Here is a 19,286-nt window from a genome sequence, read left to right on the forward strand (position 1 = left end):
CTCCACAGTGCTGCATGCAGCTTGTGGTACGAACTACAGACAACAAGCTAACTGAGAAAACAGGGGAGCTGATTGAAAACGAACAAAAATGAAAGATCAGGAACGAAAGAGCGAATCGAATCGGCACAGATGTGAAAAATGATTAGCCGATCAAGAACAGTGAGGTTCGCGTCTACAACGTGGCAAGGATCGAAGAAATAATAAAAAAGTCGGCACCTTAAGGGAAACAAAGAAAAGGGTGGCTACAGGTAAAGATAGGATGAATGCACTGAGAGATGAAACCAGTAACGTAACAAACAATCGTGATAAGATAATCAATGCACCGGTAACGTTCAATTCGCCGGTTTACGACGTTGGACGGGACGAGGAAACAGTACTGAACGGACTAGCTTGGTTCACAAGGTTCCAGCAGCAACAAAAGATGAGATGGAAAAGGCGCTCAAGGGAGTGAAGTGAATCAACACCGCAGGGGACCGCAGAGTAACCATAATCTACTAAAAGAGGGTGACGGTGTTGTACTCAGAACGATGGCAAAATTATTGTCACAATGCCTCCGGCCTTTGAAGATAGCACTTTCCTAGAAAAAATGTCAAGGTAATTTTAATTTGCAAGAATCGAGGGCTACGAACTACCGACATATCAGCCTACACTTCGTCGCATACAAGCTCTTTAACAAGATGTTAGATAAACGCATAAGAAACACTCCAGATTTCGAAAAACCGAAATAACAAGCCGGATTTAGGAAAGGGTACTCAACAGTGGACCACATTCATATCATTAACCTGGTGATGCCAAATCAGCGCAGTGTAATAATTAAACCTCCTAATATGACATTTACAGATCATGAAAATGCTTCTGATTCACTATAAACCCTTCAGTTAGAGAAGCACTGAGAGAACAGAGAGTAGAAAAGACGTACAGTCATATACAAATGAAACGCGCTCACAAAAATTTGAACCAGAACACGCAAATAGCGCGACTTCTTTCCATGCAAGTCAAATTGACGCTTGGCTTAATCACAGTAACAAAGCCGGGAAATGTGGCTTTCCAAATGTACCAATACTGCACCATTATGGGACCTCCTCGAACAGTATCTTTCAGTTTTGCGTGTTCTGGTTCATATTTTCGTGTTAGCATTTTATTTGTCTATGCCTGTACATATGGGTCCTGCAGGACATATGCAAGGGATGTACCAGCACGATGACGCTTCATAAAAAAAGTGGGAAGTCCCCTATTATGAAGGGCGTCAGACAAGGCCTCACCGAAATTATTTACAGCATGCCTAGAGAGGATATTTCAGAATATCGATTGGGAGAAGTCAGGGATACGAAAAAAAGAAAAAAATATATATATATCATATTTTAGCCACCTAATATTTGCGGATGGCATCGTCTTGTTCACTGATTGGGGAGATGACTCTCAAGGAGTGCTTCGGAAACTGTACTCGATAGCCTTCCCCTAGGATTAAAGACAAGGTACGGGCAAGACGAAAGTAACATTAAATAGACACGCAGGACGCTCCCCTTTCAGCCTGGACCATGAAATACTAGAAGAGGTGGGTGAATATAACTGTTCCGGGCAAGTCGCGAGTGCCGATCCGAACCACGAGATGGATATTAGGCGCAGAATTACTTGGCGCGGGATACCATTCGGTTAGTACTGTGTACTTAGTAATGAACAGCAGGCTAACCCTGTCATTCAAATGAAAGGTACACAACCAATGCTTGCTCCCGCTGATGACTTCCGGCGCACAAACTTGGAAACTTACTAAGCAACTCGAAGCAACACTTAGGTCAGCCCAATGAGCCATGGAAAAACGAAAAGTAGCAGCTTCGCTTACAGATTCATGAGACGAGCGTCTTGGATTGGGGAGCAGATTAGGATGGAATACATTGTAGCACAAATTAAGAGAATAAATTGAGCTAGGGTGGACATGCAATGAAATGCGCGTAAGTGACAACCGGTGCTCCACCAGGGTGACAGAGTGGCTGTCTAGCGAGAGACGGGACTTGAGAGGACCGAAAACTCGATGCAGGTGTAAGTAAATGCGGTGGCAACGAATGGATTCAAACAGCGCAGAGTAGTAGGAAAAGTTGGAAGTCAATGAGAAAGGGCCTTCATCGCGCAGTGAACATAAAGAGGCTGATGACACAGGGTTATATCGACGCTGCAGTTCTAGGTGGTAATGTTGGGGCCTTCATATACGTGCGCTACGTGCACGGGACAACACAGACGCACGCGAACTAAGCGGAAGAGGGAGGTGGGGGTGGGAGAGGTGGTGCTCAGGAAAAACACGAGGATGGCCAGTAATGAGCCGAGAGATAAGGACATATCGACACACACGCGCGGATGTACACCAGAAACAGGACTGCACGGGGTACGGGGGGTTCCTAAGCTGATAATGCGCGAATCATTAACTTCATTTGTTGCTCGCGACAAGGCCTCCCGTCCCCGCCGAACACAGTGTCGCGACGATATATTGCAGGCGAGGATGGGATGAAATATGGGGCACACTATCAGTGCTAGCTTCTTTTATATGTTTCCCTCCTACCGAAGGGAAATATATATATATATATATATATATATATATATATATATATATATATATATATATATATATATATATATATATATATATATATATATATATATATATATATATATATAAATATATATATATATATATATATATATATATATATATATATATATATATATATATATATATATATATATATATATATATATATATATATATACTTTTGCGCTTGCGCGTCTGTCATTATGAATGTCGACCGTTCCCGCTACCAACGCTTCTTACGTTGTTTATTATCTTTCCGCGCGTGAACTTGCACTCAAGAGATATTTATACCCGGCATTTTATCAACCACCTGCTCGAAGTTATTTTCGGTTTTCCTATAAAAGGCGCTCCTTCATTTCCAAAGTATTCATTCATCCAAGCAAGGTGCCATTAAAGGAGTACTGACACGAAAATTTCATGTTCCACTTTTATTGCTTTTATCGATGCTTATTGGTCTGGCGAAGCCGACACATCGCTTTAAATACTTCAGCGCGCGATAATTAATTACATTGAACGGCCTGAAAATCGTTTGTTTCAAATTCCCGCGCTTTCATCCCGAAGGGCGCATATGACAGAATCCGGGCATGACCTCACCGCTTTGTGCGGACGTGAAAACACTGCGGAGGCCGGCGGGGTGTTGTTTCGACCGCGCCGCCGGCGGAGCTGAACGGCTGAGCTGCCTGAAGGTGCTAGGCCTACCACTGCGACGGAAATTCGATGACCGCTTTCAATAAAAGTCCTGATGGCGACTTCTATTGCGATTTCGGGCTATATTATCGCTTCCTTTCCCGTGTGTGGAACTTTATTTTTGCCAACAGTGCCTTTCTGGGCAGCGGTTATGCCTGTAGCTCTGGCTACGTGCACCCGTTTGTGAATGCGCCGGCGCCCGCTCGCCGCTCGTGGGGCCGCGCCACCGCGCGCGTGAAGTTACGTCACGAGTTTTTGACAAGCGCTGTGCGCGTCACTTCTTTTTCCTTTCACGGAGTGATGTCACGCTGATGTCCATTTGCTGAGTGCAGCTCCGCGCGCTGCTCCGCCAGGCGCGATAAATGAGATCCCATTGAAGTATGTTCTTCGCGTCGCAGGCCGCTCATATTTCAGCCAGGGTATTCTGTTGAGTAAAGGAAGCGAACTGTGCTATAATATTAACGCCAAAAATTGGTTTCAGTACTCCTTTTAAGAAACTTGTGATAAAAGAAAAAAAAAGCAGGGAAAGGACAGACACAGGGCCTTCACTTCCAGTGTTCAGGGGGGATTAAAAGAAATACGAACAACGGAGCGCACAGCTTCCGACGCATGCCGCACCGCCTGGCTGCACTGTCAGTAAACTGCGCGCATGCGTAGTTCTTTAAAAGCTCAGTGGCTAGGCGTTGCGCTGCTGAGCACGAGGTCGCGGGTTCGATTCCCGGCCGCGGCGGCCGCTTTTCTGATGGAGGCGAAAAGCAAAAACGCCCGTGTGTACGAGATTTCGGCGCACGTTAAAGATCCCCAGGTGGTCAAAATTAATCCGGAGCCCTCCACTACGGCGCGCCTCATCGCCTGCGTTGCGTCGGCGCGTTAAACCCTACAATCAATCAAATCAAAATCAATCAGTTCTTTAAAAGCGTTTGAGAGTGCGGCCTACGTTTAGGGGAAATGCTTGATAATGAAGCGACGCCGGTAATTTATTTTGATGCGCCTTTCTATGCTCTGTCGCCACTGAGCATCCTGTTATCTACTACATTCGGGAGCCAAGCGCGCAGCAGGCTGATTGCAGACAGCATGATGCCGTTCAACGATCATCCCGCTCAGTGGCGACGCATCGTGAAAAGGCGCCTCAAAATAAACGACCGGGGTCGTTTCTTGATCAAGCCTTTCCCATAAATGTAGGCCACACTCTCACACGCTATCAAAGAAGTGCGCATGCGCGCAGTTTACTGACTTTGCAGCCAGACGGTGCAGCATGCGTCGGAGGCTGTGCGCTCCGTTGTTCGTATTTCTTTTAATCCCCCCTGTGCATAATATATTGAAAAGAAAATATGAGTCGTAGTTGAAAAAAAAAAAGGTAAAAGAACTCAAGATAGAATGTATGCTGGACGTGTTGGTTCATGGCTTAACATATCTAGAGCGCAAATGGACGAGGATGAAGAGACACCAGTAAAAGGGACGAACGCTCCCTACCGACTAGCTTACTATTTCGAAAAAAAATGTCATGGCATATAAATGCCGGAACACCACAGGCGCGCCTGCGCACACACCATCCGGAAACCAACCACATGTCCTGCTACTGTTCACCGCATTATAGCATAAAATCCTCACTCACGGTGTTGGTGTGCAGCAGAGAAACTGTGGCACGCGAACTTTTGGAGGCTTTTCACGTAAGAAAGACGGTCCCAGACTTCGTCAGCCAAGTGCCAGTGTGTTTGCGGGAAAGCGAGTCCATGCTGCTTTCATGCGGTGAGCAGTAGCAGAACATGTAGCTGGTTTTCGGACGGCGAGTGCGCAGGCGCGCCTGTGGTGTTCCGGCATTGATATGCCATGACATTTTTTGGAAATAAGCTAATTTGTAGTGGCTCGTCCCTTTTACTGGTGCCTTTGTACTCGTTACTTCAGAATTAAAAGAAAATTGATCTACCCCTTCAATCACCTCACACAGCTTCACTGGTGAGTCACTGTCAACGGAATGGGAATTCTGAAGTTTTCTTTTTTTTTTCTTTGCATTGATGCATGAGCGCGTGCCAGCGTATAGTCGCGAATGCGATTCGGTCAAGAAAAGCACACGTCACCAACTTTGCGAGGCTCTTTGCCGCATCACTGGTCCATTAATTGGTGCACTAAATAAACCTATGTAGACGATCCATTAAAAAACAGCAGTCATTAACCTTTTTCTGTGATGGTCGTAAAGGCATAGTTTTGCGGAATCCGCGATGCTGTTAGGCAGGCTAGTTGGGGAGATGCTAGTTAGGCATACGCACAGGATTTTTTTTTTAAAGAAACCCAAGGGGCAAATATAGGGAACTTCTGTATCTAGAAACGGGATTTTTTCGCCGCAGTACGGAACATCGCTGCCGGCATCCATATCACCGTAAGGACGGATGGCTCCACACAGCGCGCGTTTGCCATCAGAAGGGGCAATGTACTGATGCCAGCTACCAAGGGGTTCGAAGTCAATCGCTGTGCGCTTTCTCCCCTTACAAAAATGATTGTTGAGTTTCATAAGAAATTTTGTTGAATTCACTCAACAAACATTGTTGAGTATCCAAAGAATTTCTGTTGAGATTGTGTTGAGGATTTGTTGAGTTTTTCAGGAAAAGTGGCCACCGTGGTTTCATTGATTTTCCGTTGAATTTCTTACGTCAAATTCCCATTGAGTTTCTGTTGCCTTTCCGTTGAGTCTCCACTGAATTTCGTATTGATATTTTGTCGAGGTTTTTATGAGTGCCCAATGTGTTTCTGTTGATATTTTGTTGAGATTTTTACGAGTGCCGCATGCGTTTCTGTTGATATTTTGTTGAGATTTTTACGAGTGCCCCATGCGTTTCTGTTGATATGTTGTTGAGTTTTACACGAATGCTCAATGTGTTTCTGCTGCGATTTCTTTCAAAGGTTTTTGCGATCACTGTAGGTTGAACAAGAATCTACATTTTATCGCACCACCAATACACGAGTTTATGGTGTGGCAGTAGTGCATGTCATGTGACTAAAAATTCTGCCTCATGCAGACATGCAAAAAGAAAAACAAGGTGTTCAGCGTGCACTTTTTACTTTATTTCCCGATTCAAAAGCGATGATAGGTTATTTTTTATGTAACCGGCGCTCACACGTGGAAACTTCTGGCCCGTGTAGCCTGCAAGAGATAGAATGAATTTATGATTTACTATAAAAAATGAAAACGTGTTCAGCAAGTTCTCAGAATTAGTAATAAAAGTGTGCAAAAATAGACACTTTCCCAAAAAGCATAAAAGGGATGCACTGATCTCACTGTGCACATGAAGAAAAACGGGTGATTAGCTACAAGTTGACAAAGATGACAGCTTTGTTCTTGGCACTCTAAATGCAAATCATGTGCACTCACCGACCACAGCCTTCACCCGCACGGGGTCCAACCCTGGCTTTGTAGGAGTGTCGCCCTGGGCTTTGCCTTTCCCTCCAAAGAGAGTTTTCCCCTTGAGCTCCTCCGGAGTGAAGACATGGCGCAAAAGAGCCCTGGCAAATTTGCCAGGGCCACTCGCACACGCATGCACCAGCTGATCCAGGTACCCCTTCTCAATTAGCACACCGCCCCCAATGTCAACCTGCGAGCAGAAAATAAAACCGAAACAGTTGAACCAACATGAACTCCAGGATCGAGACAATGAAGAGTTTGAGTACCCATGAACAATTTCTCAGAATATTACGGTAATTCATTTACAGATTTTGGCATTGATCCACTAAAAATTCTTTTCGAATAGATTTAATTTAAATGTATATTTTTAGTTTTTATGGGTGAACATGCATACCTCAACATGCTTTCGGCTTGTTTAAACAAGCGTTTCAAGAATTCATTAAAGTGTTTGCCAAGTGCCCACTGCAGTACACCGTGGGTGTATTGCTTTGTGGTAGAAAGGCCAAAAAAAACCATTTGGGTGCTGTTAGGTCAATCTGGATGAAAGGTTGTGGCTAAAATAGTCAGATGGCTGTAATGCACACAAAGTAGGCAGTACGATGCCTTGCCCTGACTCATGCAACTATCCATAAAAAACTGACCTTTTTTTAGCACCCGATTCAGCAAAATAAAATGAGCAGACTGTTATTGATTTTTTAAATTATTTAAATTGAAAAGAGTGAACCCTAGTTACAACTAGGCCAATTTGCTCCTTCATTTTTTCATTGGCTAGCAGTGCACGAGGGTCATACGCGAAATGTGGTTTGCGGCGTGGTGCTAGCAGGAACTTTTTGTGTGGCTGGTGTTCTTTCTGCAGGATTGTGGGTTTGCGAATGCCTTGTCGTAAGGGATACCCAGCATTGTTTTTGGTTCGAAATTCCGCACTGCGCTGTTCACGCCTCCTACAACCACAGACACGAAGCAGGCTGCACGATGAATGCTAGCACAGCGTGACAATTGGACAGGTGCGGACAGCGGCTCAGATAAGGTAATTTTGCACTGTCTGTGTCATCTCCGCGCGCTGATTGCCTTATTTTTTTTTTCATTGCTTCAAATGACTGTGGCTCGAATAAGGAAAATTTATGCACTTAAAGCTGCAACGATATTTCATGTGGTGGTGGCGTGTGATAAGAGGCACTGTTTTTACTGTGCCCCCCCAGGCATGCTGCGCACTTCTTGAGGAGTACGAGAGTTTGAGAGGTGCTCTAGTGACAGTGTTCTGGTATGTTGAGCGCATGACCATCCTCCGCCTGAGCTTCCAATGCTGAGCGATTATGCACAGGGTCTGGGTGGAAACGACTGCGAGGTAAGAGTGCAATAAAATTACATACAGTGGTGGTGACAGAGATTCTACCTGGGGGACAAAGATTTTCAAGTGTTTTCTTTTCAATGTAGATGAAGCATAAATTATAATTGATTGATTCTCAAGTTCAATGCACCAACGCTACACAGACTGTGAGGTGAGCCATAGTAGAGGGCTCCGTATTAATTTTGACAACCTGCGCATCTTTACATGCGCCGAAATCTCAACCACATGGGCATATTTTATAGCAGACATGATAGACAAGAATTTCCATCCTGCACTGGGCGCCACCAATTCTTTCGGACTGCGGGGCGAGCAGACGACGCTGAGTCCCACGCTGTTGCTCCGTGCCATGCGTGAATATCAGACGCACCGAACGGCATCGAAAATCGGTGTCATTTATTTGGCATTTCAGCAGCAACAAGTTTAGCAGTGCCTAAGGAGAACGTTTAATTCTTCCAAGAGGTGTCCCGTTCGCCCATCAATTCTGTTCCTAACCCACTAAGGTGGCGGGCCAGTCCACACCACTTTGTCCTGACAGGCATTGCCTGTGAGGCCACGTTTCGTCCTGCCAGCAGGACGCCTGACCTTTTTATCCTCAATTGATGTTTATTTTCGGAATTCTGGGAAAATTGCCATCATTGCCTTTTACTTGGCGATGTTCAGAAGCTACTTGTCCGGGCAGGCGTGATTACGTCGTTACTGGCTGCACCAACAATCAGCGTAAGCACAAAGTGCTCATGCAAGAACCGTACGAAGTGCACCATGACAAAACAATTGTCTGCATGTGCGGAGTCTATTGGCTGCACAAATTTCCTGCGTCGCTTGAGTGTCACCGTAAATGGGTCGTTGCGCTAAATCGCAGACTTTGAGCCTGGCAAATTGGCCAGAATGAGCCCGGTGGTACGCTGCTTTTGGAAGCACTGTTTAATCACCCTCATGCTCAATCCTTATCGCACGTTTCTGTTCTTTGGAGGTATGTTTGGTCCGTTTCATCGACGGGAAGCCATCGAAAATCAATCAGACACTTATGCTGCAGCTTGGGTACGCGAAAAATTCTCAAGTAACTCTTGTGAAAACCGTGGTGATATTCGAATATGATATTATAAATAATTAGCAACTTGAGAGTGGATGAAATGTTCCCTGCGTATGGTGCTTGTTAGGAAAATTTAATGGTGAAGTACCGTCCCTGATTTAAAGACTGGTGCTACCTCGGCTATCCTCCAATCACTGAGAATAGTGCCTGTCATGAGAGACTGCGAAAAAAGTGCCGACAAAATCTACAGACTGCGGTATGTACTTTTCGGTATAGTGTGATTAATAACAGTATGAGCTGAAGTAGATAATATTGTAAGCTTACTTAAAATGGAAAGTAGCTCCACACCAGTCTGTATAGCAAATTCAAAACCATATCGAAAATCCTAAATGTTTGCTTGACTTGATTACATACGGATACTTGCTTCAAAGTCAGTTCAATTTCTATTCTTGCACTTTAGCCATTGGCCCCAGATTCGCTTCAATATCCCTGCTAAGCAATGACACACTCAAAATGCACAACACTGTTTCATGAAACTTTCAAATAACCAGGGGCTAGAGCACTGCTAACAGGTATACATTATGACAGGTTCCAACATGAAATAACTAACCTGAAAGTACATAATCAGTGGGTGCACTGATGTGGCAGCGGTGCCTGGACCGATGCGTTGAGCAAATGCACTGGCTTCTGAACGGGTGGTCCAAGCGGCCAGATGATGGATGAAGGATTGACTATTCCTGGCGGCAAAGCGTACCCAGCACCAAGGAAAGGCCAGGCAGTACTTGGGTACAGCAGGTGCAGTGTCAGTTGGCCACGGAGGGCCCTGGCAAAGCCTTTGAAACTGGACTGAAAGCCAGCCAGCCAACCCGGACAGCCAGCAGCAGCACCTGAAAGTGCATAATCTGTGAGTGTGGTGGCACTTGATGAAATACAAGAAAAGCACACACAAACCACGAATGCTTACATTAAGCAGATTATTAATCGTTAATGAGTAACCTCCAAGGCCCTAATAAGAACATTCCCGCAACACCCAAACTGAAATTTAGGTCAGAGTAATGTATTTATTAGGCACGCAGGTTCTGTGAGTGGGGTATGCCTGATATATGCAAAGCTCACTGCTATGCTAATTTGCATGGAACGCTTGCTAGCAGCCCATATGCATCGCTAGCTTTCAATCGGAACTGGTGTGTACTAGTTGAGGCTCCTCCATTTCAATGCCTAGCTTGCCTTTGCAAGTTCGATTCACCAATATAAATAGAGTTGAGTGGGCAGGCGCCCCTGCGAGACCACGCGCGCGCATTTCACCTTCAATTTCCACGTATGTGAATGTGAGCTTCACGAGTACGGCACGCATACCACGACGCATATCGCGGCCCGAAGACCACGAGACGGGTCGCGACGGCGGCAGCCGGTCTCGCGAGCGTAATAGCTGCGAAGCGCACTGCACGGAATTAACAGTCGCCGCAAAGGCACTGTTTGAGAGACACATAACAAACAAACGCCCCGGTGTTTAAGAGCCTTGCGTGATGTCAAATAATTAGCTGCCGCGTTCTACAGCGCGAGCATCGCAACAAAGGTCTAGCTTCAGCGTAAATTGATGCTGACGGCTGCGGAAACGGTAGACTGGTAAATCCAAGGCGCCAAACAAGTATGCTATATCGCATAGGCTCTGAGAGCAAATGAGATGGGGGTCTACCGAATAACTGACCCATAAGCACCAGAACTCGTTCCGAACAAGAACAGAAAAACAAAAAAATGCGTACTCACCCCAGCAGAAACGACGTTTCCCGCCTAAAATCCTTCTTCACGCTCGTCTTGCCCTTCAAGGACACCGACACTTTGTTCGGACGCAATGTCATCCACCTTTGACGCGCGATGATCGTTGAGGCGATGATCGTCACCCTATAAAGCTTTTATAACTATGATTTAAGCTTGAAATAGATAAAACTGAACAAATCGCCCCAGCTACCACTCCGCACAAAACCAACTCCATAAACAAACACACAAAAAGGGAGTGATAGTTGCCAGACTGCAATAGCAGCATTTCTGTGTTTGACGAAAATTGTGTAATTGGTAATTAACTTCCTGCTTTTAAAGTATTAAAAGTGTTTATAACTTGAATTTGAGGTTTTTAAACGCAAAAGCGAATAACAGTAAACTAACTGACATATATACTTAAATTGTAAAGGTTTTAAAGTTAGTTTTGGTTTTGTTTTCACGGCGGGTTTCGCTACAGAGGAGGTGCGAGAAAACGAACTACTTTGGGTTTAGGAAGAGGGTGGCAAACGGCGGTGTGATTGAAAGCAAGGAACAGGCGCTTACTATGGTTTTAAAAAAGAAGAGGTAATAAAACCTTCATAGGGAAAAAAAAAAAAAAAAAAAGCATCCGACGAGGATTCGAACTACGGACCCTCAAAACAGTAATCGAAGACGTAACCACTCGGCCATACACGCGGGACTTCAGCCAATGTCTAAAATGATTGTATAACTACGTAAGCCGGCAATGAAAATTGTCGTTTGTGTCTAGTCAATGCTGCATTTTTGGAATTCTGGCAGTTCTAACGCTTGTTTCTCACGCACCGATCTTGCAGACGAGGTCACATTGTTAGTACTCCGAGCGATTGAGCCGGAGCTCCCTTATTTGACTCAAGCAAAGCTATCGCAGGTCACCCGCGATCTTTTCTTCGCAAGCCACGGTAGCCACGAAGGAAATGGCATGCGCCGTTGGAATTGTGGCCGTTGTGGCGTTGGTAACGCTTGTTTGTCAAGCACCGATCTTGCAGACAAGCAACATCGCGCTAAAACTACACGCGATGTCACTCCTGGCATGTCAGGCGCATACAGCAGCGAAAACCCCTGAGTTTGTAACAAGTTGGCGATAATGCAAGGCAATATTAAAGAGACCGAAGCATGTGGTGGCGGCGACGTAATAAGTGCAGCAAACAGGTACTGTGGGCGGCAGCGACGAGCGAAAAAGATGTAACATGGGCCGCCCCCGCCGGCCTGCGCAGAAATGGAAACACGCAATCGAAAAAAACTGTCCGGCCGATTCAGTTTGTTGTTGACGAAGAGCAACCGAGGCTTCAGCAACAAACGATTGTGCTTGCCGTGGTATGAGTCAAAGCATATCTTGACATCGTTGTCGTTATGCTATCGTCCGTCTAGAAGAGAAAAATCAGAACGCAAACGTTTTCGTCTAGCGTCTATACCAGATATAGACGCTGCTGTTTAATGATATCTGGAGACAAATTTTTAGCTAATGGTGAAGCAGCGGATATTTTGTAGTATGGACAAGTGAATTTTATGGGTTAACTGAATGGCTGAAATTGAAATATGCACTCTAGAAACATTGATAAAACAACAGTATAAACAAGAATTTGAATTTTGTTCGATCACACTGAAAGTGCAAGTTATCAGAGTTTGTACTGTACTTTACCTTGTGCTGTATCTTGTACTTTGTATGCTTCCAATGCTGACAAGGCAGAACATATATTGTCTGCGAGATGTTACACAAAGCATCAGACATGACGCGCTGATTTGTGCGATATGTGACATGTTGTAAGAATACCTTGAAGACATGTTGCAGAACGTCTAGGACTCATCGTTGAAATCTTTATATCATGAACATGTTGTTGATCTTCGACATGTTGTTTGACTCTTTACGATATCAGACCTTTATAATCTTGCAGTATATCGACATCTAGTAGAAGTCCTTATCATTAAAGACATGTCGTTATACTTATTCGACAAGTCGTTGAAATCTTTGCGATATTGGACCTTCATGATGTTGAGGACAACGAAATGTCGTTGAATTCATAAGGTGTCGACAACATGCCGTAAAAGTTATGTGATTTTCGTTGAAATCTTTTGAAGACATCTCGAAATCGTTATGATATCATGCATGTCGTATGGATATGTTGCCATATGTACAAGAAAGCGCTGAGAGTTGCATTGTGAAAGCTGGCTACCTGTACAAAATGCAACTTCCTTGAAAAATGCAACTTATTTAATACACTCACACTGCACAAAAATATGCTAAGATGCTGCCTAATTAGGCTCATACATCCAGGACAGTGGGTATTAAAGTTTTAGTGCACGTGGCTGTCCATGTCGAAGAAGCATGCAGATAGTATTTGGCATCAGTTGCTGATGACTTGCCCACAAATAATCACCATGAGTCACTGAAAATACAACAAAAAGTCAACAAGAACTCCACAATAGAAAAATCATTGTGCGGACCACAACGAAAATTCCGTTGTGTTCTCAATGTGTAAACTCAATGAACATTGAGTTTCACAAATAATCACCATGAGTCACTGAAAATACAACAAAAAGTCAACAAGAACTCCACAATAGAAAAATCATTGTGCGGACAACAACGAAAATTCCGTTGTGTTCTCAATGTGTAAACTCAATGAACGTTGAGTTTCACAAATAATCACCATGGGTCACTGAAAATACAACAAAAAGTCAACAAGAACTCCACAATAGAAAAATCATTGTGCGGACCACAACGAAAATTCCGTTGTGTTCTCAATGTGTAAACTCAATGAACATTGAGTTTCTGTTGATTTTCCGTTGAATCAATGAGAACTCAATGAAACGTCAACAGAAATTCAGAACCCATTTTTGTAAGGGTCCCTAGTTTCGTTGGGGTTATTTCGTCTCGTTTCATCTTTTACCATTGATCATACATGGGTGCTTGTAACCATTTTTATTAGCACCAAAAGCACACGAAAATATCGGTACCAGACTGAGCCTCAATCGGCCTTAGTGATGTGCCGCTTCGGACAAATAAAAAAAATGCGGAAAGAAGGGGGGAGGGGGTAGGGGGGACTCCATATACCTGGCCGGATGACTCGCACTTTCCCTATTACCACGATCCATTACGCCTGCCGCGTACGAGACTGGTATCGGCGAAACAAGAGTAGAAAATGGGGATGTGTAGAGGGGGAGGGGGGGGGGGGGGGGGAGTAGACGTGGCATACGACCATAGCGGGCGGAGACGCGTAATAGCAGACAAGTTGGGGAACACGTACCGCGGCTTTCCTTCTTGCCAAAGCTAACAAAGAAGGGCGACACAGTAACACACCAGCCGGCTCGGCTCACCCGCAGTGTATACGTATCGACGCGGTGTGTGTACATATTAGTATAAGGTGCTTAATTGAACGCCAGGGACGACGTACCTTTTCTACGCCCCTTCGAGGGTATACGATCACAGAACACACACTATCGTACGCAGCACGGACCCAAATAAACACCTCGACGGTGGCCTCTTTGCCTTGCGGGCGCGCAGATTTTTTACAAAACCTTTCAGATCAAGGCGATTATTGTAAGGACTGAAAGCTAATTCCCCGCGCGGGATCTCGACAGCACCCTTGAATCGCAACGGACGGGTAATAATTGCGGCCGCTGATTGGCATCGGCCGATTATAGATTGGCATAATTCAGGATTGAAATAGGCCCAGGAGTTGGCACTATGCTTCGCGTTCGGTAAGAACTTCCGACAAAGGCCGCACTCGTCGAACTTGCAACGCGATAAGCGCGTGGTGCCACAAGGATTTAGTAAATTGAGCCGTCTCCGTCTCTCATATACTCTTCATCGCACCAAATTTTTTTTTCCAGTTATACACAACCCGACAGTATTACCTCACCTTCGAAACCCTTTATAATTTCTTGCCTCGTCCCCGTCATCAGCCACTCTTGTAAAAAAAAACAACAAATTTTTGTGGTTTAAGGTCCACAAGCTGCACCTAGGCCAACAGGTGTGCGATAGTGAAGTCTGTGGATTTATTTAAACCACTTACTTGGGCACTTCTAACGTATGCCGAAATCCCGACACACAGGCGGTTGCGTTTTCTGCCCTACCCAAAAAAAAAAAAAAGTCTTTTGCGGTCACGACCGAAGCCGCCTCTCAGCAGCACAACGACTCAGCCACTGCGCCACCGCGGGGGCACCTTTTGTCCCTTGGCGTCCATTCTGCTGCCCATTTTACGTTGTCCACCCCACGAATCGCGCGCCCTGCCCAACTGCACTACTTTATTGAATTTAATTTGCTACGACGGTTACCCCCACGGACTTTATTCCCCAATGGATGCTCCTCGCGTGCTGTTCCCCTGCGTTTCTCCGCGGCTCTTTTCACGGTTGGAAAGATCTGTTTCCTTCAGAAAGGCTCCGGAAGCAGGGACGTAGACAGAGGAAAGAGGGGGGGGGGGGGGGGGGGGTTCAACCCTTTCCGAAGTTTTTTTCCAGGAAGCGCGTAAAGTAGACTTAGTGTTCCTTTCGGCAGCAAAACTCCTCCCTTCGGAAAACGCATAGCCCCCTCGGAGAGACATTTCTAGCTACGGCCCTGTCAGGAAGACCCGAGATTTTGGCGCCCCGAAATAATAAAGTGACCGCATACGCATCATTTTAGTGAGCGCGGCCGGCTACTATTCATTACTTGAAAGCGCTCCCCTAAATGCACGCGCGACCCATTCCACTTCTTTGTCGGCTCATTTATCTTATTACGTTGTCGCCTCGCCTTACTGTCAGTTCCGTCCGCCTCGACATACGCAAAAAGGAGAAAAAAAAAATCCCTATGTGTCAATACACAAACATCAATCCCATTCCCACATGTCCTTGTAAACAAATGAGACCCCGCACGGGAACCACGTTCATGCGACACCCGTGTGCACGAAGACAAAACGTCAACTATTACAACTTCCTCGGTCGGCATCCCCTTCTGGTTTGGCAGCTTTTCCTGCCGACCACACGGGTCTCCTTTCACACTTCACTGCCCCACTGTGCAGATTTGGCTTCGAAAACACCGCGGAAGTGAAAGAATAGAAGAGTGGGAGCAGACCCAGACGAAATAATATGTATATATAGCCGATTGGCCCTTCAGTGGGCATATGGCTTCTTTCGTTTATACCTTGTAACAAAGAGAGAGAGAGAGAGAGAGAGAGAGAGAGAGAGAGAGAGAGAGAGAGAGAGAGAGAGAGAGAGAGAGAGAGAGAGAGAGAGAGTACACTCGTTCCCCATCCTTCCTTCACTTGTCCCCTCTTTCCTGTCGCCTTATTACAGGCACTACCGGGCGCTACGGGAGATGGACATGTTGGAGCATCTGTCCGGAGAAAAGTGACCACGCCCTCAATACTCGAAGAGCTAGGCGCGTGGCCACAAACCGTTGCCGGCGCCGCGCGGCGCCAGGCGGGACAGCCGCATTCACGCGCGCAAGCATCTGCCCCGGCGTCGGCGGCGGCAGTCGTCTCGCCGTCGTGGCTAGCGAGGCCAGCCGGCGTCGCGCCGCCCTTCTTGCCCCATTTGACGACAACGCCGCCGATGGCGCCATGCACCGCCCGGGACACAAAGATCTCTGGGCTCTGTTTGGTTTTCTTCCCTGCTAGGCCAATATTGCCCGCCGTGTACCAACAGGATCACTCGCCTCCTTCGCTAGAGAATCGCACAACCGCGTTGTCTCTCGTTCTAGGCGCGCAGGGGATATACCACGGACTTATATAGCTGCGCTCCACCAACCCGAGTAGGTGGAAACGTTAAAGAAACAGAAAAAGCAAAGCGGGCGAGCGCAGGAAACGAGATAACCGTAGGTCAAGGTAACAAAATGTATACAGGTGCAGCTCAATCCAGCGAAACTGGTGGAAGCCGTAGGTTCTTTCGTTGATCCAGAAATTTCATTAAATTGAGAACCACGGGAACCGATATTGGCTGCTGCCGGACGACGAGTTACAGTTGGGAGCTTATGAAATTCCGTTTCACAAACACTGCAGCCCACGTGGCGTTTGTCTCACGCTGCAAAGCAGATCTGCTCTACCATAAGATGTATACGTTCCCTCTGTTCTACCATAAGATGTATACGTTCACGCGCCAAATATACACCTGGGTTATGAGGGGCGCCTTAGTGGAGGGCTCTGGATTATTTTGACCACCCAGAGATCTTTAACGTGCGCCGAAATCACGACACAGGGGCGTTTTCGTTGTCGCAGTATAAAGTGAACATACACGTGCATGACCCATGCCACTGGTTCTGAGCGGTTTGCCTATACCCCGCTGTTGGAGAATTGTTTCAACTTTTGGCCTTGTTATGAACCGAGTGACTGAGAGACGTACAGACAGATGGACCAATTTTTTTGCGTTCGGGTAGCTATCGTCTTAAAAAAGTGGGAGCATGCATGGAGGCCTGCGTTAGCGTGCAACGCTGATGCTTGGCGGCAGTTAACGCATAGCAAACGAAGGCCGTGCGACCTCTGACACGGGCCGCCGGACGGAATATTTATAGCCAAGGCTTGCCGTTGCACTGCACAATGAATGCTAATGTGTGCGTGCGTGCGTGCGCGCGCGCGCGCGCGTGTGTGTGTGTGTGTGTGTGTGTGTGTGTGTGTGTGTGTGTGTGTGTGTGTGTGTGTGTGTGTGTGGGTGTGTGTTTTTAACATACTCCATACGGCCCCTTTTGTTGGTGGCCTGGTCACATGTACCCGCTGCTTTCTACACACCCCCGGTCCTTGCCTATAATTACAGTTCTACGGGCTCAACACTCTTCTACCACCACTTTTTGTGTGTGTTTGCGTGTATGTGTGCGTCAGCTTGCCCGTAATGACGATGGTGGTAGGATGTCAATGGCGGAAGTCACTTTGCCTGTAACTCTGCTTCCTTCTCCCCTCCCCTCGTGATCTAGATGTTCCGGACGAATGTGACTACCATTCTTGAAGAACTTGAAGAATACCAGACCTGGGTCGAAACGTCCAATTAAACAGTTCCCGAAAAAAAGTGCCGTCCGTCCGTCCGTCCATCCGTCAGTCTGCGTGCGGGTGTTTGTGTGTGTGTGTATGTAACCTTACGAAAGACGCATAACAGCACAAACTTAGCTACTTAGCTGCTAGGCATTATTACTGCTTGCACTATTGTCAAAGGATTTGTAAACACTGCAGCTTCGTGTACAATCGATAAAAATGAAAGGTGAAAGCGTCCAGCCTCCCAAATTTTCAATAATATCGCGGCAGCGACGACCGGTCGGCATGCCATCGCCTTATCACGGTGTCCACCGGCGAAACAGGCGAGAGTACGCCCCCGCGCATAGCATTATCTGTTGTAAGGGCGTCATCTGCTACGCTGCTCTCCTTAGAGCGACACCCGCCGCGGTGGCTCAGTGGCTAAGGCGTTGCGCTGCTGAGCACGAGGTCGCGGGTTCGATTCCCGGCCGCGGCGGCCGCTTTTCTGATGGAGGCGAAAAGCAAAAACGCCCGTGTGTACGAGATTTCGGCGCACGATAAAGATCCCCAGGTGGTCAAAATTAATCCGGAGCCCTCCACTACGGCACGCCTCATCGCCTGCGTTGCGTCGGCGCGTTAAACCCTACAATCAAAAATCATCCTTAGAGCGACACACCAGGGCTGTTGTTCCTATGACCTGAAGCAGAAAGAAAAGCTTCAACACAGTTATACAATATCCCTTTTTGCATGCCTCAAATTTGTTGCCCCAGTAGATAATATGTGTAACAGGTAGAGTCTACCCCAAACGTAGTATGTGTGCAGGCCGTTTCGCCCAACGTTAGTTTCGCCAGCAACCAAAGCAAGCTTAGCAGCGTAAATATTTTTAAGGCCGCGGGTTCAGACTGTTGACGCAACTGCGTAATAACTTTAAAGAATGGCGTCATTTCACGTCTCAGCCAACCGAACTGCGTGACGCCGTTTTTTTTACGTCCATAGATCACAATATTTGGCTTTTGAGTCGGTAGTCTGAACATAGCCTAACGCACGTGCCGCGCAGCGATGCGAAAGAAAAATCGAACGAGCGTTGGAGAGGTACATGAGGCGCGCGCACGCACGCACGCACGCACGCACGCACGCACGCACGCACACACGCGCGCGCGCGCGCACGCACGCACACGCGCACGCGCACGCACACGCACACGCACGCACGCACGCACGCACGCACGCACGCACGCACGCACGCACGCACGCACGCACGCACGCACGCACACACACACACACACACACACACACACACACACACACACACACACACACACACACACACACACACACACACGCACACACACACACAAAAACAGCGCAGCCGACGATGCTCACAAAGAGAGGGCTTATAGTCGCCTATTTCGCGAAATAGTCGCCTATTTCGCAGGTGGCCAACGTGATCAGGCGCTGACATGCCAGTCGGTCGTCGCTCCCGTGATATTATTAAAAATATGGGAGGCTGTACATTTGAACGAACACGCAAATGATTG

The 19,286-nt window shown here is 46.7% G+C and overlaps 2 protein-coding genes across 3 annotated transcripts in view; both read right to left on the bottom strand.

Annotated features, from left to right (window-relative positions):
- The window catches only part of LOC144140195 (phosphatidylcholine:ceramide cholinephosphotransferase 2-like), a 301,789-nt gene that overhangs the window by 144,159 nt on the left and 138,344 nt on the right, over positions 1-19,286 (bottom strand). The window lies entirely within an intron of this gene.
- LOC144140147 (uncharacterized) lies at positions 5,755-11,089 on the bottom strand. Its single transcript, XM_077672283.1, has 4 exons — positions 10,811-11,089; positions 9,654-9,930; positions 6,636-6,855; positions 5,755-6,407 (listed from the first exon to the last, which is right to left on the bottom strand). Exons 1-4 carry the CDS (start codon positions 10,900-10,902, stop codon positions 6,322-6,324), a joined length of 675 nt encoding a protein of 224 aa, XP_077528409.1. The 5' UTR covers positions 10,903-11,089; the 3' UTR covers positions 5,755-6,321.

Source organism: Haemaphysalis longicornis, unplaced genomic scaffold (genome assembly GCF_048455015.1).
Source record: "Haemaphysalis longicornis isolate Haplotype H1 unplaced genomic scaffold, Haemaphysalis longicornis Haplotype H1 scaffold_1, whole genome shotgun sequence".
In the NCBI taxonomy this organism is placed as follows: domain Eukaryota; kingdom Metazoa; phylum Arthropoda; class Arachnida; order Ixodida; family Ixodidae; genus Haemaphysalis; species Haemaphysalis longicornis.